Raw genomic sequence first — 19,882 nt, 5'->3', positions numbered from 1 at the left:
ATCAGAAAAAGATGCTGTATTATGTCAAATGCTTTTTCTGCATCTATTGAGAGAATCATATGATTTTTGAATTTTTCCTTCTGGATAAAATCTAAGACACTGATTGATTTGCGAATGTTGTACCACCCTTGCATCCGAGGGATGAATCCCACTTGGTCATGATGGATAACCCTTTTGATGTACAGTTGGATTCTTTTTTTTTTAAGATTTTATTTATTTATTTGAGAGAGCAGGAGAGGGAGAGAGAGGAGCAGGCTTCCAGCTGAGCAAGGAGCCCAATGTGGGACTCGATCTCAGGAGTCTGGGATCATGACCTGAGCTGAGGGCAGCCGCTTAATCAGCTGAGCCACTCAGGCATCCTACAGTTGGATTCTATTTGCCAGGATCTTGTTGAGGATTTTGGCGGCCATATTCATTAGGGAAATTGGTCTGTAATTCTCCTTTTTGAAGGGGTCTTTGCCTGGTTTGGGGATCAAGGTAATATTGGCCTCATAGAATGAGTTTGGCAGCTTTCCTTCTGTTTCTATTTTTTGAAATAGCTTTAGGAGAATAGGTATTATTTCTTCTCTGAATGTTTGGTAGAATTCCCCAGGAAAACCGTCTGGGCCTGGAGTTTTATTTTTTGGAAGATTGTTTATCACTGACTCAATCTCTTCATAATTAATTGGCCTGTTTAAAAAATCAATTTCTTCCTGTTTCAGTCTTGGTAGTTTATGGGTTTTCAGGAAGGCCTTCATCTCTTCCAGATTGCTTAATTTATTTGCATAAAGCTGTTGATAAAAGTTTGTAATAATCCTTCCAATTTCATTGGTGTTGGTTGTGACCTCTCCTTTTTCATTCATAATTTTATTAATTTGGGTCCTTTCTCTATTCTTTTGGATAAGTCTTGCCAGAGGTCTGTCAATGTTATTAATTCTCTCAAAGAACCAGCTTCTAGTTCTGTTGATCTGCTCTACTATACTCCTGGTTTCTAATCCAATTATTTCTGCTGTAATCTTGGTCAACTGCTTCCTCATGCGTGGATTAGGCCTGTCCCTCTGTTGCTGTTCCAGCTTCTTGAGGTGAGAATATAAAAACTGCATTTTAGATTTTTCTATTCTTTTGAGTGAGGCTTGGATGGCTATGTATTTTCCCCTTAGGACTGCCTTTGCAGTATCCATAGGTTTTGGACCATTGTGTTTTCATTCTCGTTGGTCTCCATAATTCTTTAATTTGATTTTTGATTTCCTGGTTTATCAAATCATTCCTGAGCAGGATGGTTCTTAGTCTCCAAGTGTTTGAGTTTCTTCCAAATTTTTCCTTGTGGTTGAGTTCCACTTTCAAAGCGTTGTGGTCTGAGAATATGCAGGGAATAATTTCAGTCTTTTCGTATCAGTTGAGACCTGTTTGTGTCCCAAAACATGGTCTATTCTTAGAATGTTCCATGGGCATTAGAATAGAATGAGTATTCTTTGGTTCTGGGGTGTAGTATTCTATATATCTATGAGGTCCAACTCGTCGAGTATGGCATTCAAAGCAATTGATTCTTTGCTTAATTTTTGCAAGGGTGTTCTTGTTATTTCTGATGATGGGGTGTTGAGGTCCCCTACTATTAATGTATTTTTATCTCTATGTCTCTTTATTCTGGTTAAGAGTTGGCTTGTGTATCTTGCTGCTCCCCTGGTGGGGGCATATATATTTATAATTGTCATATCCACTTGTTGGATACATCCTTTAAGAATAATATAGGGCCCTTCTGCGTCTCTAACTGTAGTCTTTAGTTTAAAATCCAATCTATCTAATATGAGTATTGCTACCTCAGCTTTCTTTTGAGGTCCATTTTTGTGAAGGATGGTACTCCATCCCTTTACCTTCAGTCTGAATGTACCTTTAGGTTCAAAATGAGTCTCTTGTAGACAGCAAATGGATGGGTCATTTCTTTTTATCCAATCTGCAACCCTGTGACGTTTTATGGGAGCATTTAAGCCATTCACATTGAGACTGAATACTGAGAGATATGATTTTAATGATGCCATGTTGCCAGTAAAGTCTTTGCTTGTATCGGTTGTGACTTTCTGTTCTGTATCACTCTTGGGGTTTTTTACATTTATTGAACCCCCCCTTAATATCTCTTGTAGGGCTGGTTTTGTCGTTACGAAATTGGTTAATGACTGGCTATTCTGGAAGGTCTTTATTTCTCCATCAATTCTGAACGACAGCCTTGCTGGATAAAGGATCCTTGGCTGCATGTTTTTCTCTGAAAGAACTTTAAAAATGCCTCCTCAATCCTTTCTCTCATTCCAGGTCTGTGTAGACAGGTCTGATGTAATTCTGATACCTTTTTCTTGGTACATGAGAAATTTCTTTGCCCTGGCTGCTTTCAGTAATGTGTCCTTGGATCTAATATTTGCGAAATGCACTATGTTGTGACGTGGCGTAGGTTTGTCGTGGTTGAGCTTGGGAGGGGTCCTCTCTGCCTCTTGGACACAAATGTTTGTTTCCCTCATTAGATTAGGGAAGTTTTCAGCTACAATTTGTTCAAATATCTCTTCTAGACCTCTGTTTTTGTCCACCCCCTCAGGGATGCCGATGATTCTGACATTGGATCGTTTCATTGAGTCAGTAATCTCCTGTAACCTACATTCATGGGCGTGGAGTTTTTTAAGTCCAGCTTCTATTTTCGTTTTTTCTTCTACTAACCCATCCTCCAATTCGCTAATACATCTTCTGCCTCGGTGACCCTGGCCGTCAGAGCCTCTAGTTTTGCCTGCATTTGGCTCATAGAATTTTTAATTTCAGCCAGATTCGCTCTCATTTCCGCCCTTAGAGATTCTATATTGTCATTAACATTTTCGTTAATACTTTTTTCAAGTCTACTCATCATCTTGACCATTGTTACTGTGAATTCCATTTCTGATAATTTGGTTACATCCATATCCATTAGTTCTGTGGCAGAGGCCACAGACTCATTGTCTTTTCTTTGCTGGGGGGGACTTCTCCTTCTCGTCATTCTGATGAGGAGAGGTTGCGGGGTTGTCCAGAGCCCAAATTATTGACCGGGACCCAGGCCGTGCACCCTTGTTTTATAGGGATCTTAGGGATGTGGGCTTCTTGATTTTTCAGCCTGCCTTCATTGGGAGGCTCCCGCCTTGCCGATACTCAGGCAACCCTGTTTGGGTAGTGTCTCCGTGCTCCTGTGAGGGGGGATGGGGATGGGCACCCTGTAAGCCGGTGTTTCCAGGCTTTTGTTCTCTAGCGGCTTTCCCTGGCGGTTTGCTGTAGCTCTTCTGAGAGAGCAGCAGTGGCCGATACTCAGCCTCTGTCTCAGAACAGAGGGGATCGCGGACCATTCTCCACTGATGTTCTGGCCACTTTAACTCTGTTTCTGTTGGTGCTGCTCAACCCTGCAGCATCCCGGGATGTGCGCCCCACACCCGGCATCCCAGCCCTCACTTCCAGGGCCGGCGTGTCTCTGTCCTTCATGTTTCTAACACCGCCAGCTGCCAGGCGCCCCGCACGCTCCCAGAGCTCCCGGTCTCAGTCTGGTTTCAGTGAGCACAATGGAGTTCCATGAGAAGTCTGGTGGCGCGTGCTCCCCGCTCACGGTCACAGTCTGCTCTCTCGCAGGTGCTGTTCTGTGAGTCCACCCGTTCCCCCGTGCAGGTGGCTACCACTTCCCGGTGCCCGAACGCGGCAGCTCCCTACCCCTTCCATTTGTCTTCCGATATCTGTGTGAGGTTTTACGGCTCCCCGCTTTGTACCTCAATACTCGGCGCTGGAGATGTTCATTTGTAGAGATCCAGATGTATCTTCCTGCATCTCAGGCTGATTCCGTGGATGTTCAGGCTGGTCTGGTACCTATCCAACTCAACTCAGGGGACCAGCTGAAAAAGGGGTCCCCTACTCCTCCACCATCCTAAACCCCCTCCTATTTATCTTCTAGAAGTTTTATGGTTTTGCAGTTTACATTTGGGTCTATGATCTATTTTGAGTTAATTGTGAAAGTTCAAAGATTCAAATCTAGCTGCTGCTGCCTTTTTTTTTTTTTTTGCATATGAATGTCTGGTTATTCCAGCACTGTTAGCTAAAGAGACCCTATTTGCTCCATTATACTGCCTTTGCTCCTTTGTCAAAGATCAGTTCACTGTATTTCTGGAATCTATTTCTGGTCTCTCTATTTTGTTATACTGACCTATTGGTCTATTCTTTTGCCAGTATCACACTGTCTTAATTACTGTGCCTTTATAGGAAGTCTTAAAGTCAGTTCAGTGTAGTCTTCCCACTTTGTTCTTCTCCTTCAATATTGTATCAACTATTCTGAGTCTTTTTCCGCTTATGTAAACTTTAGAATCAGTTGATGCTCATAAAGTAATTTCTGGAATTTCAATTGGGATTGCATTGAATCTGTAAATCAAGTTGGGACATCTAGACAATATTGACATCTTGACAATATTGGATCTTTCTATTAATGAACATTGACTATCTCATCATTCATTTAGTTCTTTGAGTTTGTTCATCAGAGCTTTGTATTTCTCCTCATAGTTCCACACATATTTTTTAGATATGTAAATATTTAATTTTTTGAGCTGCAAATGTAAATGATATCATGCTTTTAATTTCAAATTCTCCTTATTCATTGATGGTATATACGAAAGAAATTGACTTTTTATATTGAACTTGTATCCTGCACCCTAATACCACTTATTAGTTCCAGGAACTTTTTTATTGATTCTGTTGCTGGATGAACTGGGGAGACCTTGGGCCCTGGGGCCTTGAGCCAGCCCATCCCAAAAGGTATCACCAAAGGTTCTTGGTCTTGTCTCAAGAAAGAATTCAAGGACATGCACTAAACACAGTAGATGAGCAACGCAAGTGGCAATGTTAATTAAAGGAAAAAAGTACACTCTTGAGATATGAGAATGGGCAAATGAGAGAGAGAGAGAGAGAGATGCACACTCTGGGGGTTGGGTTTCTATTTTTTATTGACAGTTAAGTAGGGGGTGGAATATTCATTACTTGGGGCAGGGAGGCAGGGTTTCATGGCTTTTCTCCTTAATTTGGTCAGGTGTTTCCTGTTATGGCACTCCACATCTTGGGCCTTTCTGGTTTGATCCGGCTTTTTGTGGGGTGCTGCCAGGACAGGTCTCTGACACTTCTGAGAGCTGTTGGTGACTTCCTCAAACCTGGCCCCCAGATATCCTGTTAGATCCTAGCTAACTGCCTACTCCAACAATTATTTCAGATTTTCTACGTAGATAATCATGTCATCTGTGAAAAATGATAGTTTTATGTCTTCCTTTCCAATCTGTACACATTTTCTTTTCTTGTCTTACTGCATTAACAAGAACTTCCAGTACAGTGTTGAAAAGGAGTGGTGAGAGGAGATGTCTTTGCTAGGATCAGTTGATCCTAGTGGAAAACTTAGTTTCTCACAATTAAGTGTGATGTTAGCTATGTTAGCTAACTAGCTGGCTTGCTTTCTTTCTGTTGTGAAAGCTTTCATAAACTTAGGTTTTCTGATACAATTCTGTCTCCCTCTCCCACGGTTTCTCCTAGCTATGTTCATTTAAATTTAAATTTTTTGTTTACATATTTTGTTTTTCAGAAAAGGTAGAGTATAAATATACACATATATATTTATGCATGCATTTTTTCTTTCATATATGTGAGAAATTAAAAAACAGAACAACAGAAATATTTCTTCCAGAGAAAATTTTCCCTTCTTTTGTGTTAAACTTCATGCAAAAGGAGAAGACTCTCATTTATTGGATATTTACCACATAGTAGGCATTTTACAGACATTGTTATTTAGTTTTCTCAACTGTATCAGGATAGAACTAGTATATTTATAGTTAAATATCTGGGGCTTAATGAGGTTAAATAATATACCAAGGATCATATAGTTGAGTATATGACAGAGCTATAATACAAAGAGAGGTCAATCTGAGACATGATCTAATGCTCTTTTTATACAGCACAACATATTAATGCATTTAGCATTCATTTTTTAGTAGTAATTAGGGCCATTTAATCCCCAATAAATAAGATTATACTTGCTATTTACCTTCCTTATTACTACTTTCTCACTTTTCATTAAAATAAAATGAGGGAGTACTTTTTTTTTTTTTAAATGAGGGAGCACTTAACAAATCTCTTTCTCATGAGGAAAATGCAAATCAAAACCACAGTGACAAATGGCCTCACATTTGTTAGAATGGCTATCAAAAAGACAAGAAATAAGAAGTGCTGGTGGGAATGTGAAGAAAAAGAACCTTTGCACACTATTGTGGGAATGTAAATTAGTATAGCCACTATGGAAAACAGTATGGAGTTTCCTGAAAAAAAAATTAATAAGGGAACTACCATATAATCCAGCAATTCCACTTCTGAGTATATATCTGATGGAAGTGAAATCCCTATCTACAAGAGATATCTGCACCCCTGTTTAAATGCATCATTATTTACAAAGGCCAAAAAGTGGAAACAACCTAAATGTCTATCAGTGGATGAAAGGATAAAGAAAATGTAGTGTGTATATAGTAGTGGAATATTATTCAGCCATAAAAATGATGGAAATCTTGCCATTTGCAACAACATGGATGAAACTGGAGGGCATTATGCTAAGTAAAATGAATCAGACTGAGAAAGATAAATACCCTATAACCTCACTTATATGTGGAGTCTAAAATCAAATCAAAACAAAACAAAAATCCTAAAACCAAGCTCATAGATAAAGAAGACTGATGGTTGCCAGAGGTGAGGGATAGGGGTTGGTGAAATAGATGAAGGGGGGGTCAAAAGGTACAAATTTCCAGTTATATAATAAATAAGTCCTGGGGATGTAATGTGCAGCATGGTGACTATTGTTAATAATACAGTATTGCATATTTGGAAACTGCTAAGTAAGAGCGTAGATCTTAAAAGTTCTTACCATGAGAAAAATATTTTGTAATTCTGTATGGTGATGGATGTTAATTAGACTTATTGTAGTGATCATTTTGCAATATATAAAAGTGTCAAATCATTGTGTTCTACACCTGAAACTAAAATAATGTATTATGTCAACAACACCTAAAAAGAAAGAAAGAAAACAAAGGGGACCCAAAGTTTCAGACACTTCTCTTAACAATGTCTTGCTTAAAAGAAGCCACGAAAATTTCAGCATTCATAGCAGCTTTTCGGCACATCTGCTAAAAATAGTTGGAAATAAAATAGAGGACTAGAATGGGAGGTACCTTCTAGAACTTTGACATTTCATCACATACCCCGTGGTCTCTGCTTCTGAGACCTGTCCAGCATGAAATGGAATTTACTTATCAGTGTACTACTAGAAACACAGACCTGACTTAAGAGAGCCTGTTACCAGAGAAAGGGAATAACCTTTTTCAAACCATGGAGTGAGCCAACAGGAATGAGAATAAAAACTCTGATGTCATAACTATGATATTGACAGTTAAGACTTCAAAACTCAAAAAATGAATAAAGTTGAATATAAAGGAATAAGAAGATAAACAAAAAGCCTGTATTCCAGCTAAGCTGGTGATGCTATAGAGATTGCACCTTCATAAGAGTAACCTGTCTGTACAACAAAATAAGCATCTGTTCTAAGAATAGCGTGAGAGTATCTGATCACCATGGGGGAAACTGAGTCCCAAAGGCCAATCAAGGGGTTCCAGAGGGAACATATCCTGAGGATATAACTGACAATCTTCTCTCATAAATTCTCACTTTTGGAATTCATAGGAGATTTATCCCTTAGGAGGAATGGGACACAGATTTCAGAGAAACATAGATAGGTCTCTGTTGTGCAGCAAATGTGCCAGTTTCTCTCTAAATTAGTATCATGAGTCCAGCAATGTAAGCACCCTCTCTGGGCTGCTCTCTGCCAAGGAGGCCATGCCCTCCATCATGCTTACCTTCTGCTGCAGTGAAAACAGGAGATTGCAAGTCAGACCTGCCAGATCTTTAAGGAGGTAGGTTCAGAAAACATGCAAGCATAGGATAGCTCTTAGGTGTGCCCTTTAGATCTGCCTTTCTCTATGTGTTTGTGGAAATAATAGCACCTCACCTTCCATGAAGAATGTGAGGAGATTAATCTTTACAACTGAAGGGCTGGCAGTCAGGAAATGAGAGAGATGAGGATGAGGAAGTATGGAAAGTCCATCCTTATTAACCAGGAGGTGCATCCAGTCAGAACAAGGTCTTTGGGGGAAATAGCATGTTAGTGAAGTGACGTCTGGAAATGACTGATGAAGCGGCTCTGAGGAGCAGGCCAGATAAAACTTCAGCTCCGATTTTAGCGGAGTGTGGCTCTGCCACAGAGCAGATGATCAGGCATCGTGAGGAGGGAGAACAACCTGACCGAGCACTGCTGGGTGGTGGGTTCACTCCCACATGGCTTACAAAGCCCTTGCAAACCTCATACATATTAACCAACAAATACTTCCTCCTTTTACACCTCTTTACTCATGGTTTCTTTCACTTCTTGGTTTCTCTGAATTCCTTCTATGGAGGAATTGCTCACAGCTTGGTTTTGCCAAACATGATCTAGTCACAGATCCAAGAGGAGCCTTACGGAGAAGTGTGGTGTAGAAAATTCTGAATTATTCTGAACTCTTGTGTCACTAATTGCAATCATCAAGATCATCCTCCAAGCTATGGCATTATGCAATCTGCAAAGTAATGCATTTTATAACGATTACATTAATAAATATTCTTAACTAGACTTTTTTTGAAAGTGTCTGGATCTGTATTCTGTGCTTGTATTTTTCTGAATAAGTATCATCACTCAGTCATGTCAGTTGGGTCATTTAGGCCCAAATGATGACTGTCCCTCACTAATGGAGTGGCCCCAAAAATAAATTAATAAGTTAAGACCAGACGACTAACAACAGAACTGTAGGCAATTTCATAGGCTTTGTTTTGCTTTTCTCACCATGGAAATCACACAACATCTAAGTCTAACTCAGAGAAGGAAGTTTCCACAAAGATTCTCCTTCAACTGCCCGAAACAACGCCAACCTTCCACACCTAGAGTAGGATGAGGGTGACAGAGGGGTGAGGAAGTAGACAGGGAATCTTTGTCCAGTGGGAAAGTTTATGGCTGCCACCACTGTTCTTGGTTTCCAGAGGCCTCTGCTTGGCACTATCTGACATTTGGGAGTCTCTGCCTCTATCCATAAGCCAGAAGATTAGAGGCCTTTCTAGGACACTTTGTGACACTTCAGGCAAAACCCTCAAAAATCCTTAAATAATACACTAGATACATTGCTCAGTTTTTCTACCTATTAGTAGAGATGTAACCTAGACCCACGTTTTACAGAAGTATTTTAATTCAACAGGTAGAAGATGGAACTGATATGAAACCTATTATGTAGGTGTCTGGGAGTTCAAATTTTTATTAACAAACCATGATGAATACTGAAGAATGGATGGTATGTTTGATGCTTTTTGTCTTAGTTGTCAGATGACCTTAAGACACCAACACTTACAATTCAACACCGATCCAGATTAACAGTGAAATGCATAAAGATTTCAGTGTGTCATTACCTTTCTTCCTTTCTGATGCCTAACATTTGTGTCTCTAATTCCAAAGATCTAAGTAATTGAAATTCTGTGTCCAATATCAAGGGTCTATATCTCTTAATCTATAGATACAAATACATGATTTTCATACCTACTTACATTCGTGAGTACTGCCATTAACCTTTTCCATGCTGCTTATCACATAACATCCTGTCTTTTACTGTGAGAAAATTCTGAAAGAGAAACACGAGAATACAAAGATTCACAGTCTGATCATACCAACCACTCTCCAAAGGTCATAGACTTCAGCAGTATAGTTATTTATTTAATGGAATAATAGAATCTGAGGGAGTTAGGGATCTCCAAAAAGGAAATAATCCTGAGGATGGTAGATTAAGGCCATCTTTGTCATTGTCACTTTTCTTCCCCATCCCTTAGGAAGCCATGAATATGTCAGGAGTCAGCACAGTGACTGAATTCCTACTCCTGAGATTTCCATGCTCCAGGGAGGTTCAGGTCCTCCTCTTTATGCTATTCTTTCTGTCCTTTCTGATGGGGAATGGGGCCATTGTCTGTGCAGTGAAGCTGGATTGCAGGCTTCACACCCCCATGTACATTCTGCTGGCCAACTTCTCACTCCTGGAGATCTGTTACATCAACACGACTATTCCCAATATGTTAAAGAACTTCCTATCTGAGACCAAAACCACCTCTTTCACAGCTTGCTTCTTCCAGTTCTACTTCTTCTTCTCCATGGGCACCACGGAGACCCTCTTACTGCCCCTCATGGCTTTTGATAGGTACTTGGCCATCTGCCAGCCTCTCCATTATCCTATCATCATGAACAGCCATCTCTGCATGAAGCTGGTGGCCCTGTGCTGGGTCACAGCTTTCCTCTGCTATCCAATCCCTATCTACTTTATCACACGACTCCCCTTTTGTGGCCCCAACACCATTGACCACTTTGTCTGTGACCCTGGTCCTCTTCTGGCCCTGTCCTGCATCCCTGCCCCTGGAATTGAGCTTTCCTGCTCTATATTGAGCTCTCTTATTATCTTCTGATTCTGCTTTTTGTTTTTTATGCATTTGTTTTTTTAAATACTGCAAAGAAGTGAGATCATATATTTATGTCTTTCTCTGTCAAGTTAAAACCCTATTACATATAAGATAAATTCATTTTTAGCTTTGTTTTTGTCTTTAAATTTTTTAAATTTTAATTGTAGTTAGTTGGCATATAGTGTAATATTGGTTTCAAGACTAGAATTTAGTGGTTCATCACTTACATACAACACCCAGTGCTTATCACAAGTGCCCTACTTAATGCCCATCACCCATTTAGCCCATCTCCAGCGCACCTCCCTCCATCAACCCTCAGTTTGTTTTCTATCATTAAGAGTCTCTTATGGTTTCTTTTTTTCTTTTTCTTTTTTTTTTACAATAATATTTTTTATTATGTTAGTCACCATACAGTACTTTCCTGGTTTTTGATGTAAAGTTCGATGATTCATTAATTGTGTATAACATTAAGAGTCTCTTATGGTTTCTTCTCTCTCTCCCTCTCTCTCTTTTTCCCTTCCCCTATGTTCATCTGGGGTTTTTTTCTCTTAAATTCCACATGTGAGTGAAATCATATGGTATTTGTCTTTCTCTGACTTATTTTGCTTAACATAATACACTCTAACTTCATCCACATTGTTGCAAATGGCAAAATTTCATTCTTTTTTTTTATTTTAAGAAGTATTTTATTTATTTGAGAGAGAGAGAGCATTCCCTCAGAGGGAGAAGCAGACTCCCCACTAAGCTGGGAGCCCAAGAGAGGGCTCGATCCCAGGACCTTGAAATCATGATTTGAGCCAAGGCAGACACTTAACCGAGGCACCCAGTTATATTCTCAGGTGACTGAGTTTATAGTGCATAGTAGGCATTTACTGAATGAAATAGTGGTTGAATACCTTTCAGACTTGCCATATTATTACCCAAAAGCTAATCTACTGAGTTCATGAACTATCACTGAGCACCCAATCTGAGCATCATCAGACAGTCTTAGTGACTCTGACCAAACGTGTAGCAAGGTCACATTTAAACCTGTGGCCTACTAATCCCTTCTTGCCTCATATCCCTGTCATGTGTCAGTGCCCATTCTAAATATAAGCCTCCTTAGTCATTTGCTCTTTTAAACTTTCGAATCTATAATCACCATTCTGCTCAATACTTCTTATGCCATCGTTTCCTTTACAAGAGCTCCCTCTCCCTTTTGTATGTTTCTTGGTGCATGGCTCCACTCTTGACATTTGCCAAAGCCAGAAACTTGAGGATCATTCAAGACATTTTCTAATTCTGTCACCTCCCATAGGCAGGCAGCCACCATATCCTGTTGATTTTTCCCTACCAAATGTTTTTCAAACCCATCCCGAGCACATAGGAGATCGATGTAAATGCTTTCTTTGTTTGGATGGTCCAGTATTGGAGTGGAGCTGCTCTACATGTAACATAGAGAGAAAAATGGGCCAGTGCTATATAACTCAGCGGTCCTCTTATCTCACTGTACTTAAAGGAAAATAAATAACACGACATTGATTTAGGATCAAATACCATGTGCCATACTGTGTGCTCTTGAGCAAGGTTAACACCTATTTTTCAGAGCTCTTGTACAGATACTGTTGAATACATAGGCCTGGTACAGTTCCTGGAATATATTAGACCTGAAAACATTCATAGTTCTTGTTAATACTACCAACAAATATGATTACAAAGTAACTAGAATAATTTTTTAGCATAACCATTTTTAAAAAATAATTTTTATTTTGTTATATTAGTCACCATACAGTACATCCCCAGTTTTTGATGCAATGTTCCATGATTCATTATTTGCATATAACACCCAGTGCACCATGCAATACGTGCTCTCCTTAATACCCATCACCGGCCTATCCCAATCCCCCACCCCCCTCCCATCTGAAGCCCTCAGTTTGTTTCCCAGAGTCCACAGTCTCTCATGGTTCATTCCGCCTTCTGTTTACCTGCCTTTCTTCTTCCCTTCCTTCTCCTACCAATCTTCCTATTTCTTATGTTCCATAAATGAGTGAAACCATATGATAATTGTCTTTCTCTGCTTGACTTATTTCACTTAGCATTATCTCCTCCAGTGCCGTCTATGTTGCTACAAATATTGTGTAATTGTTCTTTCTGATGGCTGAGTGAAAAAAATATTAAATGAACCAAAGAAACATTAAAAAGTCATTAAGTTTCCGTGTATCACACAGCAGAGCTATGGGTAGCTCTCTTTGCTCAAATTTATTTTACTGACTTTCTTATATATTCTGTCACTTAAAAACATAGAGCTTCAGCTGATATAAGGGAAGAAGACATTAAAACATGGTAGTGTTAATAATTCTAGATGTAGAAAATAAATGGTTAAAGGAAGGGCATTACGTTAACTGTGATGTACATAAGAGTTAAGGGGGAATAAGTTATATTTAATTTGGGATGTTTTATGTAGAAAATGAGTTATTGAACAGAACATCGAACAGTCTTCTAATAGGAAATTATGTAATTTATCAAATTTCTGAATAATGAGGCATTTCTTTGTGAATCATTAGGCAAGACATTTTCAGGGATTGTTAAGCTGAGGGAGATCTGAGTCGCTGGGCCCTGGACTCAACAGTTCATGTAACACAACTTATTATCAAGTTACTGGAGATACTTTGGATAAAATGACATATCTAGAGATATGAAATCAATACAAGTTTGCAAAAATGTATTAATATTAAAGTGGGATTTTACTGAAGCTAGCATCCATTTGTAGGTGTCTTAGAAAAAATGCAGTGATACCTAGACAGAAAAGTTAGTTACCCTTCATGTTAGGTCTACCCTTCATGATAGTGTGGAGAAAGCTGGGAATAAACATTGAGTCTTTATCTTCTCATTGATTCCTCTCTTTCCTTTAAGTGGGCTCAAAATGCAGCAGCCTGACCCTGAGAACCCTGGGATATACAAAGGTAACTGCTGACAGCCCCTTTTTTTTCCTTCCTGAAGTGCTGAAAAAAAGCAGTTACAGCAATAGAGTAATTCTGTTGGACAATAGGATAGCTAGTGAAAAGAAGCACAGCCCTATAATCGATCCTTGAGGCGTGGGCCTTTATTGACATATTGATATTTTCATGAAGAGCTAAGAGAACTCAATCACCCCCAGACACCTAGATCTTTTATTTGTCTCACTCAGCAGAGGAAATTTAACAGGTGACTTTTATATATTGGTTACTTTTGCTGTAGAGTGGCAGAAAGATGTGAGATCTGATCCTCATGAGGAGATTTCAAGATGGGGATACAGATGAATAAAGGTGAAGAGTGTATTGTTGAGACTCGAGGGTGCAATTAAAGTTTCATCTTAGATTATTGTGAAGTCTTCAGTCTCCCCTTGGGATGGTTTATGACTCCCCCAAGACTGCTTGGTGTGACATCCTTTCTTTATCCATAGTTTTCATACAGTTTGGGTTAAATTGGCCCCCAGCGTGAAGGCAGGAATCATGTCTTAAAGGCAATGGTGAGGTGTCTGTGTGATTTGGAGAGAATTTCCTTTTGTTTTCAGGAGAAATCTTTTTTACTTTGAAATATAAAAAAATGTTTACAACATACATTGTTTATATCCTAGGAGTGTGTTTTCTTCACAAACTTGACATCTGGAAGTTTTTGCTTCTAATCCTAAATTACTGATAGACCATTTGTTTTCATTCTGTCTCGTTTGTTCTTTATTACTTTGTTTCTTCTCTCTTGTGTGTGTATGTGTTTGTTTGTTTGTTTTTTTGTATTTGTGTCATGCAAGTATTTTTATGTCTTTTTCTTCTATTACCTCTTTTTCATGGTTTTACAATATTTTGTATTGTGGTAAAATACACATAACATAAAAGTGGCCATTTTAAAGTATACGTCCTGAAGCATTAATTACATTCACATTATAATGCAACCATCACCTGCATTCATCTCCAGAACTTTTTCATCATTCCAAACTAATGCCCTGTACCAATTAAACAAGAACATCCCATTCCAGGCTCCCATAGCCCCTGGCAAAATATTGGGGCAATTGGAGAAAATGGTATGTGTAAATCCAAGCAACAGCTGGCTAATTTTCGGTTTTCCTCTGGTGTCAGATTTAGTTCTCTCGTTCATACTTACTTGAGGATGAAGATTACTAAGCGTGCCCTTATGAGGTCCCGTCAACTTGATGTGATCCCTGGTTTCCCATCTTCATCTCTCCAGCCAGGCACTGCCATGATGCATAAGGATTTAAACTACAGGCAAATGCACTCTGAACATGAATGACTTTAGTGCTTACCATTCAGACTTCCAAAAAAAAGTTGACTTAGGAGTTTCATGTTGTCTCTCCAGATTGTCAATATTTTTAAGTTTTATTTTTTTTAAGTCTGCATTTTTCAGGGTGTCTGGATGGCTCAGTGGGTGGAGTAAGCAATTCTTGATCTCAGGGTGGTGAGTGTAAGCCCCACATTGGGCATAGAGATTACTTAAAAAAAATTCAGTGTTTTTCTTTATTCTTATCAGGATGGTGGATTGAAGTAACCAGCTTTCTATTACGAAAAATTGTGTTTACTAAAAATTTTATTTTAATTATTATTATTTGAGAGAGAATGAGAGTGCACACACACTTGTGCGTGCTAGGAGGCAGAAGGAGAGGGAGAGAGAAAATCCCAAGAAAATCCCACTTAGGTACCCCTAATAAAAATTATTATTACTTTTTAAAATGTTGCCTGTACGTTCTTTTTTTTTTTTAACCTTTTTATAGATGGGGGAGGGGCAAAGGGAGAGGGAGAGAGAATCCCAAGGAGGCCCCACTGCCCAGTGTGGAGCCTGATGTGGGGCTCAATCCCATGACCCTGAGATCATGACCTGAGCTGAAATCAAGAGTTAGTGGCTTACCTGACTGAGCCACCCAGAGAAACCCCTACTAAAAATTTTGAAATAATATTTCAATTTGGACTTTAATTTACATTGTGTTTTATGGTCATTTTAATCTGGGGAGCTCATTACTCTTGAGGAGTGGTTATATAGTGGCTTATAGAGGAATTCCTAGAAGCACTTACATTCTTTTTCTAAAAAAAATTAAAATTAATTAATTAATTTTTAATTTCTAGAGTAATTGACCCCTAATGTTACATTAGTGGCAGTTACAATGTAGTGATTCAACAACTTTATTTTTCAAATTTTAATTCAGTATTGTCAACATACATTGTTATATTGATGTCAGGTGTATAATATAGTGATTCAGTGATTCTATACAGTACTCAGTGCTTGTCAAGATAACGTGATATTCTGTGCTCACCATAAGTATGGCTATCATGTGTCATCATACAACACTATTACAATTCCATTGACTATATTCCCTATTCTATGCCTTTTACTCCCATGACTTATTCATTCTATAACTGGAAGCCTGTATCTCCCACTCCCCTTCACTCATTTTGCCCATCCCACCACTCCTATCTCTCTGGCAATCATAAGTTTGTTTTCTGTATTTGTAGGTCTGATTTTTGCTTTTTGTTTACTCATTTGTTTTGTTTTTTGGATTCCACACATAAGTGAAATTATATGGTATTTGCTTTTCTCTGTCTGACTTATTTCAAATAGCATAATACCCATTAGGTCCATCCATTGTCGCAAATGGCAAGATCTCATCCTTTTTTATGGCTGAGTAATATTCCATTGTATGTATATATCATGTCTTTTTGCTCCATTAATTTATTGAGGGACACTTAAGTTGCTTCCATATCTTGGCTATTATAAATAATGTTGCAATTAACATTGGGGGTGCATGTATCCTTTGAAATAGTATTTTTTCCCGTAAATACCCAGCACTAGAATTATTGGATTCTATGGCATTTCTATTATTAATTTTCTGAGGAACCCTCGTACTGTTTTCCACATTGGTCATATCAATTTACATTGCCACCAACAGTACAAGGGTTACTTTTTCTCCACATCCTTGCCAATCCTTGTTATTTCTTATCTTTTTTATTGTAGTCATTCTGACAGGTCTAAGGCGATATCTCATTATGGTTTTAATTTGTATTTCCCTGATGATTAGTAGTGTCGAGCATCTTTTCATGTGTCTGTTGGACATCTGTATGTCTTTGGAAAAATGTCTATCTAGGTCCTCTGTCCATTTTTAATCAGATTATTATTATTTTCTGGTATTGAGTTGTGTAAGGTCTCTATATATTTTGGATACTAACCCCTTATGTGATATGTCATTTACAAATATCTTCTTCCTTTCAGTAGGTTGCGTTTTTGTCTTATTGATGGTTTCCTTCACGTGCAAAAGCTTTTTATTTTGATGTAGTCCCAATAGTTTATTTTTGCTTTTGTTTCCCTCACCTTAGCAGACATATTTAGAAAATCGTTGCTAACAGCTGATGTCAAAGAAATTACTGCCTGTGTTTTCCTTTAGGATTTTTATGGCTCCAGGTCTCACATTTAGGTCTTTAATCCATTTTGAGTTTATTTTTTGTGTATGATGTTAGAAAGTGGTCCAGTATCATTCTTTTGCATGTAGCTGTCCAGGTTTACCAGCACCATTTATCGAAGAGAGACTCTTGTCCCCACTGTTTATTTTTGTTTTCTTTGTCTTTGTCATAGATTAATTGACATATAAACATGGGTTTATTTTTGGGTTCTCTGTTCTATTGATCTGTGTTCTATTTTTTGTGCCAGGATTGTACTGGTTGTTTTTTGTTTTGTTTTTGTTTTCAGAGAGAGAGAGAGAGAGAGGGGGGGGAGGGGAAGAGGGAGAGAGAGTGAATCTTGAGCACATTCCATGCCTAGCATGGAGCCCAATGCAGAGCTTGATCTCATGACCTTGAGATCATGACCTGAGCTGAAATCAAGAGTTGAACGCTTAACCCACTGAGCCATCCAGGCATCCCTCTGCCAGTACTGTACCGTTTTGATTACTACAGCTTTGTGGTATATCTTGGAATTGGGAATTGTGATACCTCAAGCTATGTTCTTCTTTCTTAGGATTGCTTTGGATATTTGGAGTCTTTTGTGGTTCCATATAAACTTTAGGATTATTTGTTCTAGTTCTGTGAAAAATGCTGTTGGTATTTTGATAGAGATTGAATCTATAGATTGCTTTGAGTAGTATGGGCATTTTAACAATATTAATTCTTCCAAACATGAGCATGGAATATCTTTCCATTTGTTTGTATCATCTTCAATTTTTTTCATGAATGTTTTATAATTTTCAGAGTACAGATCTTTCACATTCTTAGTGGTGTTTATTTCTAGGTATTTTATTCTTTTTGGTGTAACTGTAATTGGGATTGTTTTCTTAATTTCCCTATTACTTCATTAATAGTATATAGAAACACAATTGATTTCTCAGTATTAATTTTGTGTCCTGAAAATTTATTGAATTCATTTGTTCTTTTTTTCATGTATCATAATTCATTGTATCTATATCTTAATTTTGGAAAAAAAGATTAATCCAAAATCACAAATTTAAACATCACCTTCTCCAAACATAACAACCCCTTATTTCCATCCAAATACTATATAATTATTACAATTCTTTTTTTTAAATTAATTTTTTATTTAAATGTGATTGATTAACACATAAAGTATTATTAGTTTCCAAGGTAGAGGTCAGTAACTTATCAGTGTTATATAACACCCAGTAGTCATTACATCACGTGCCTTCCTTAATGTCCGTCACCCAATGACCCCATATCTTTACCTCCCTTCCCCTCCAGAAACCCTCAGTTTGTTTCCTATGATTAAGAACCTTTATGATTTGTCTCTGAGTTCATTTATTCTAATAATTTTTTGGTGGAGTCTTTAGGGTTTTCAATGAATATTATGTCATCTGCAAATAGTGACAATTTATCTCTTGCTTACCAATATGGATGTCTTTTATTAGAAGCACTTTTGTTTTGTAACCTGAGGTGTACTTGTAAAAAGAAAATGCCCTATGATTAGCTCTGCTTAAATCTTCTTTCACATGACACAAATCCATGCTTGCACACATGCTACTTCTCATGATCTTTCATAGTATTTAGTCTTTCCCCTATTATTGCACTTGTACCATTTAATAAAAAGAAAACACTTGCAATTTTATTATGCATCTCTACTATGAGACTGCGAGCCCTATGAGGGAAGAAAATGTCTCTTATGTACTTATATATCAAATTTATTTCCTGGTTCAATGTCTGGTATTATAGGTTCTTGACAACAAAAACAAGAGTATATAGTTGAACAACGAGAGGGAGGATGTCTAAATATAAATGTGATAGAGTAGTTACAGTTTGTCACAGGATATTTGTAGAAGCTCTAAGAGGGAAAAGACATTTATCATATTTTCTCTGAAGTGCCAAAAAGTCCGAGTGAAAATATGTTAAGATGTTTTTTGGACCCTACTTCAACTTTTTTATTAATGAATAGGTTCCTCAGGACTCCTAGAATTGTTGGTGGGGGTAGGAGGAATGGTTTTCTACATATAATTATTAGAAAATCTGCTTAAAAACAACTGTATTATTATTTTAAAATTTTTTAAAAAATACATAATGCAAATATATACCAAAGAATTTAAAGAGTTCAAAAGGGATATGGAGCAAACACCTCCTTTACTCTCTTGTTCCCCAGACACCAAATTCTCCTCACCTGAACCAACCTCTGTTATCAGTTTCTGGATCTCCTTCCCAGAGTCTATACATTTACATGAAAATTAGTTATACTTGGCTACTCACCTTGCTTTCTTCATTTAACAGTAGTCTTGGATGTCAACAATACTTCAATAATAATAAGTCCTAAAACATATTCTTGGAGATATTATGTAACATTACATATAGAGCTGCCTCACATTTTATAAGATCAAAGACGGTATTCCATTGTATGATGGAACCATAGCTTATTTAATTAGTCTTTTGTTAATAGGAACTGACATTTTCCTCAACATTTTGCTATGATAGCAATACTGCAATGAATATTCTCATACTTTTATTTCCCACGTGTGTGAGAATATCTGTAGACTGAGTACCTTAACGTTGGATTGCTGGGTTACTGGGGGTATGTCTTCTAAATTTTGATTAAAGTTGCCTAATTGTCCTGTATAGAGCTTGTAAAATTTATTCTCCCACAAGCAAGCGTGAGGGAAGCCATTTCACCATCCTCAGCCACACAGTGGTTATCAAATTGCTTGATCTTTGTCACTCCAATGGGTTAAAAATGAGATACAGTTATAGGCTTATTCTACCTTTAACTTTTTATGAATGAATTACTGCTGTTTCCATGTGCTTTTTAAAATTATGTTCAACTAGCCAACATATAGTACATAATTGGTTTTTTATGTAGTGTTCAACGATCATTAGTT

General features: G+C 37.9%; 1 protein-coding gene across 1 annotated transcript; it reads left to right on the top strand.

Moving 5' to 3' along the window:
• Nucleotides 1–9,948: 9,948 nt before the first annotated feature.
• Nucleotides 9,949–10,566, top strand: LOC125281700 (olfactory receptor 11H6-like). The gene has a single exon (XM_048215358.1). It carries the CDS (start codon nucleotides 9,949–9,951, stop codon nucleotides 10,564–10,566), a length of 618 nt encoding a protein of 205 aa, XP_048071315.1.
• Nucleotides 10,567–19,882: the final 9,316 nt, after the last annotated feature.

This window comes from Ursus arctos, unplaced genomic scaffold, assembly GCF_023065955.2.
Source record: "Ursus arctos isolate Adak ecotype North America unplaced genomic scaffold, UrsArc2.0 scaffold_4, whole genome shotgun sequence".
In the NCBI taxonomy this organism is placed as follows: domain Eukaryota; kingdom Metazoa; phylum Chordata; class Mammalia; order Carnivora; family Ursidae; genus Ursus; species Ursus arctos.
Note: the sequence above shows the minus strand (reverse complement) of the source record. Positions and strands in the feature narration are given on the sequence as shown.

What these genes read in the sequence shown, in the direction of transcription:
- LOC125281700 (XM_048215358.1), top strand. Translation starts at nt 9,949, where the DNA reads ATGAATATGTCAGGAGTCAGCACAGTGACTGAATTCCTACTCCTGAGA.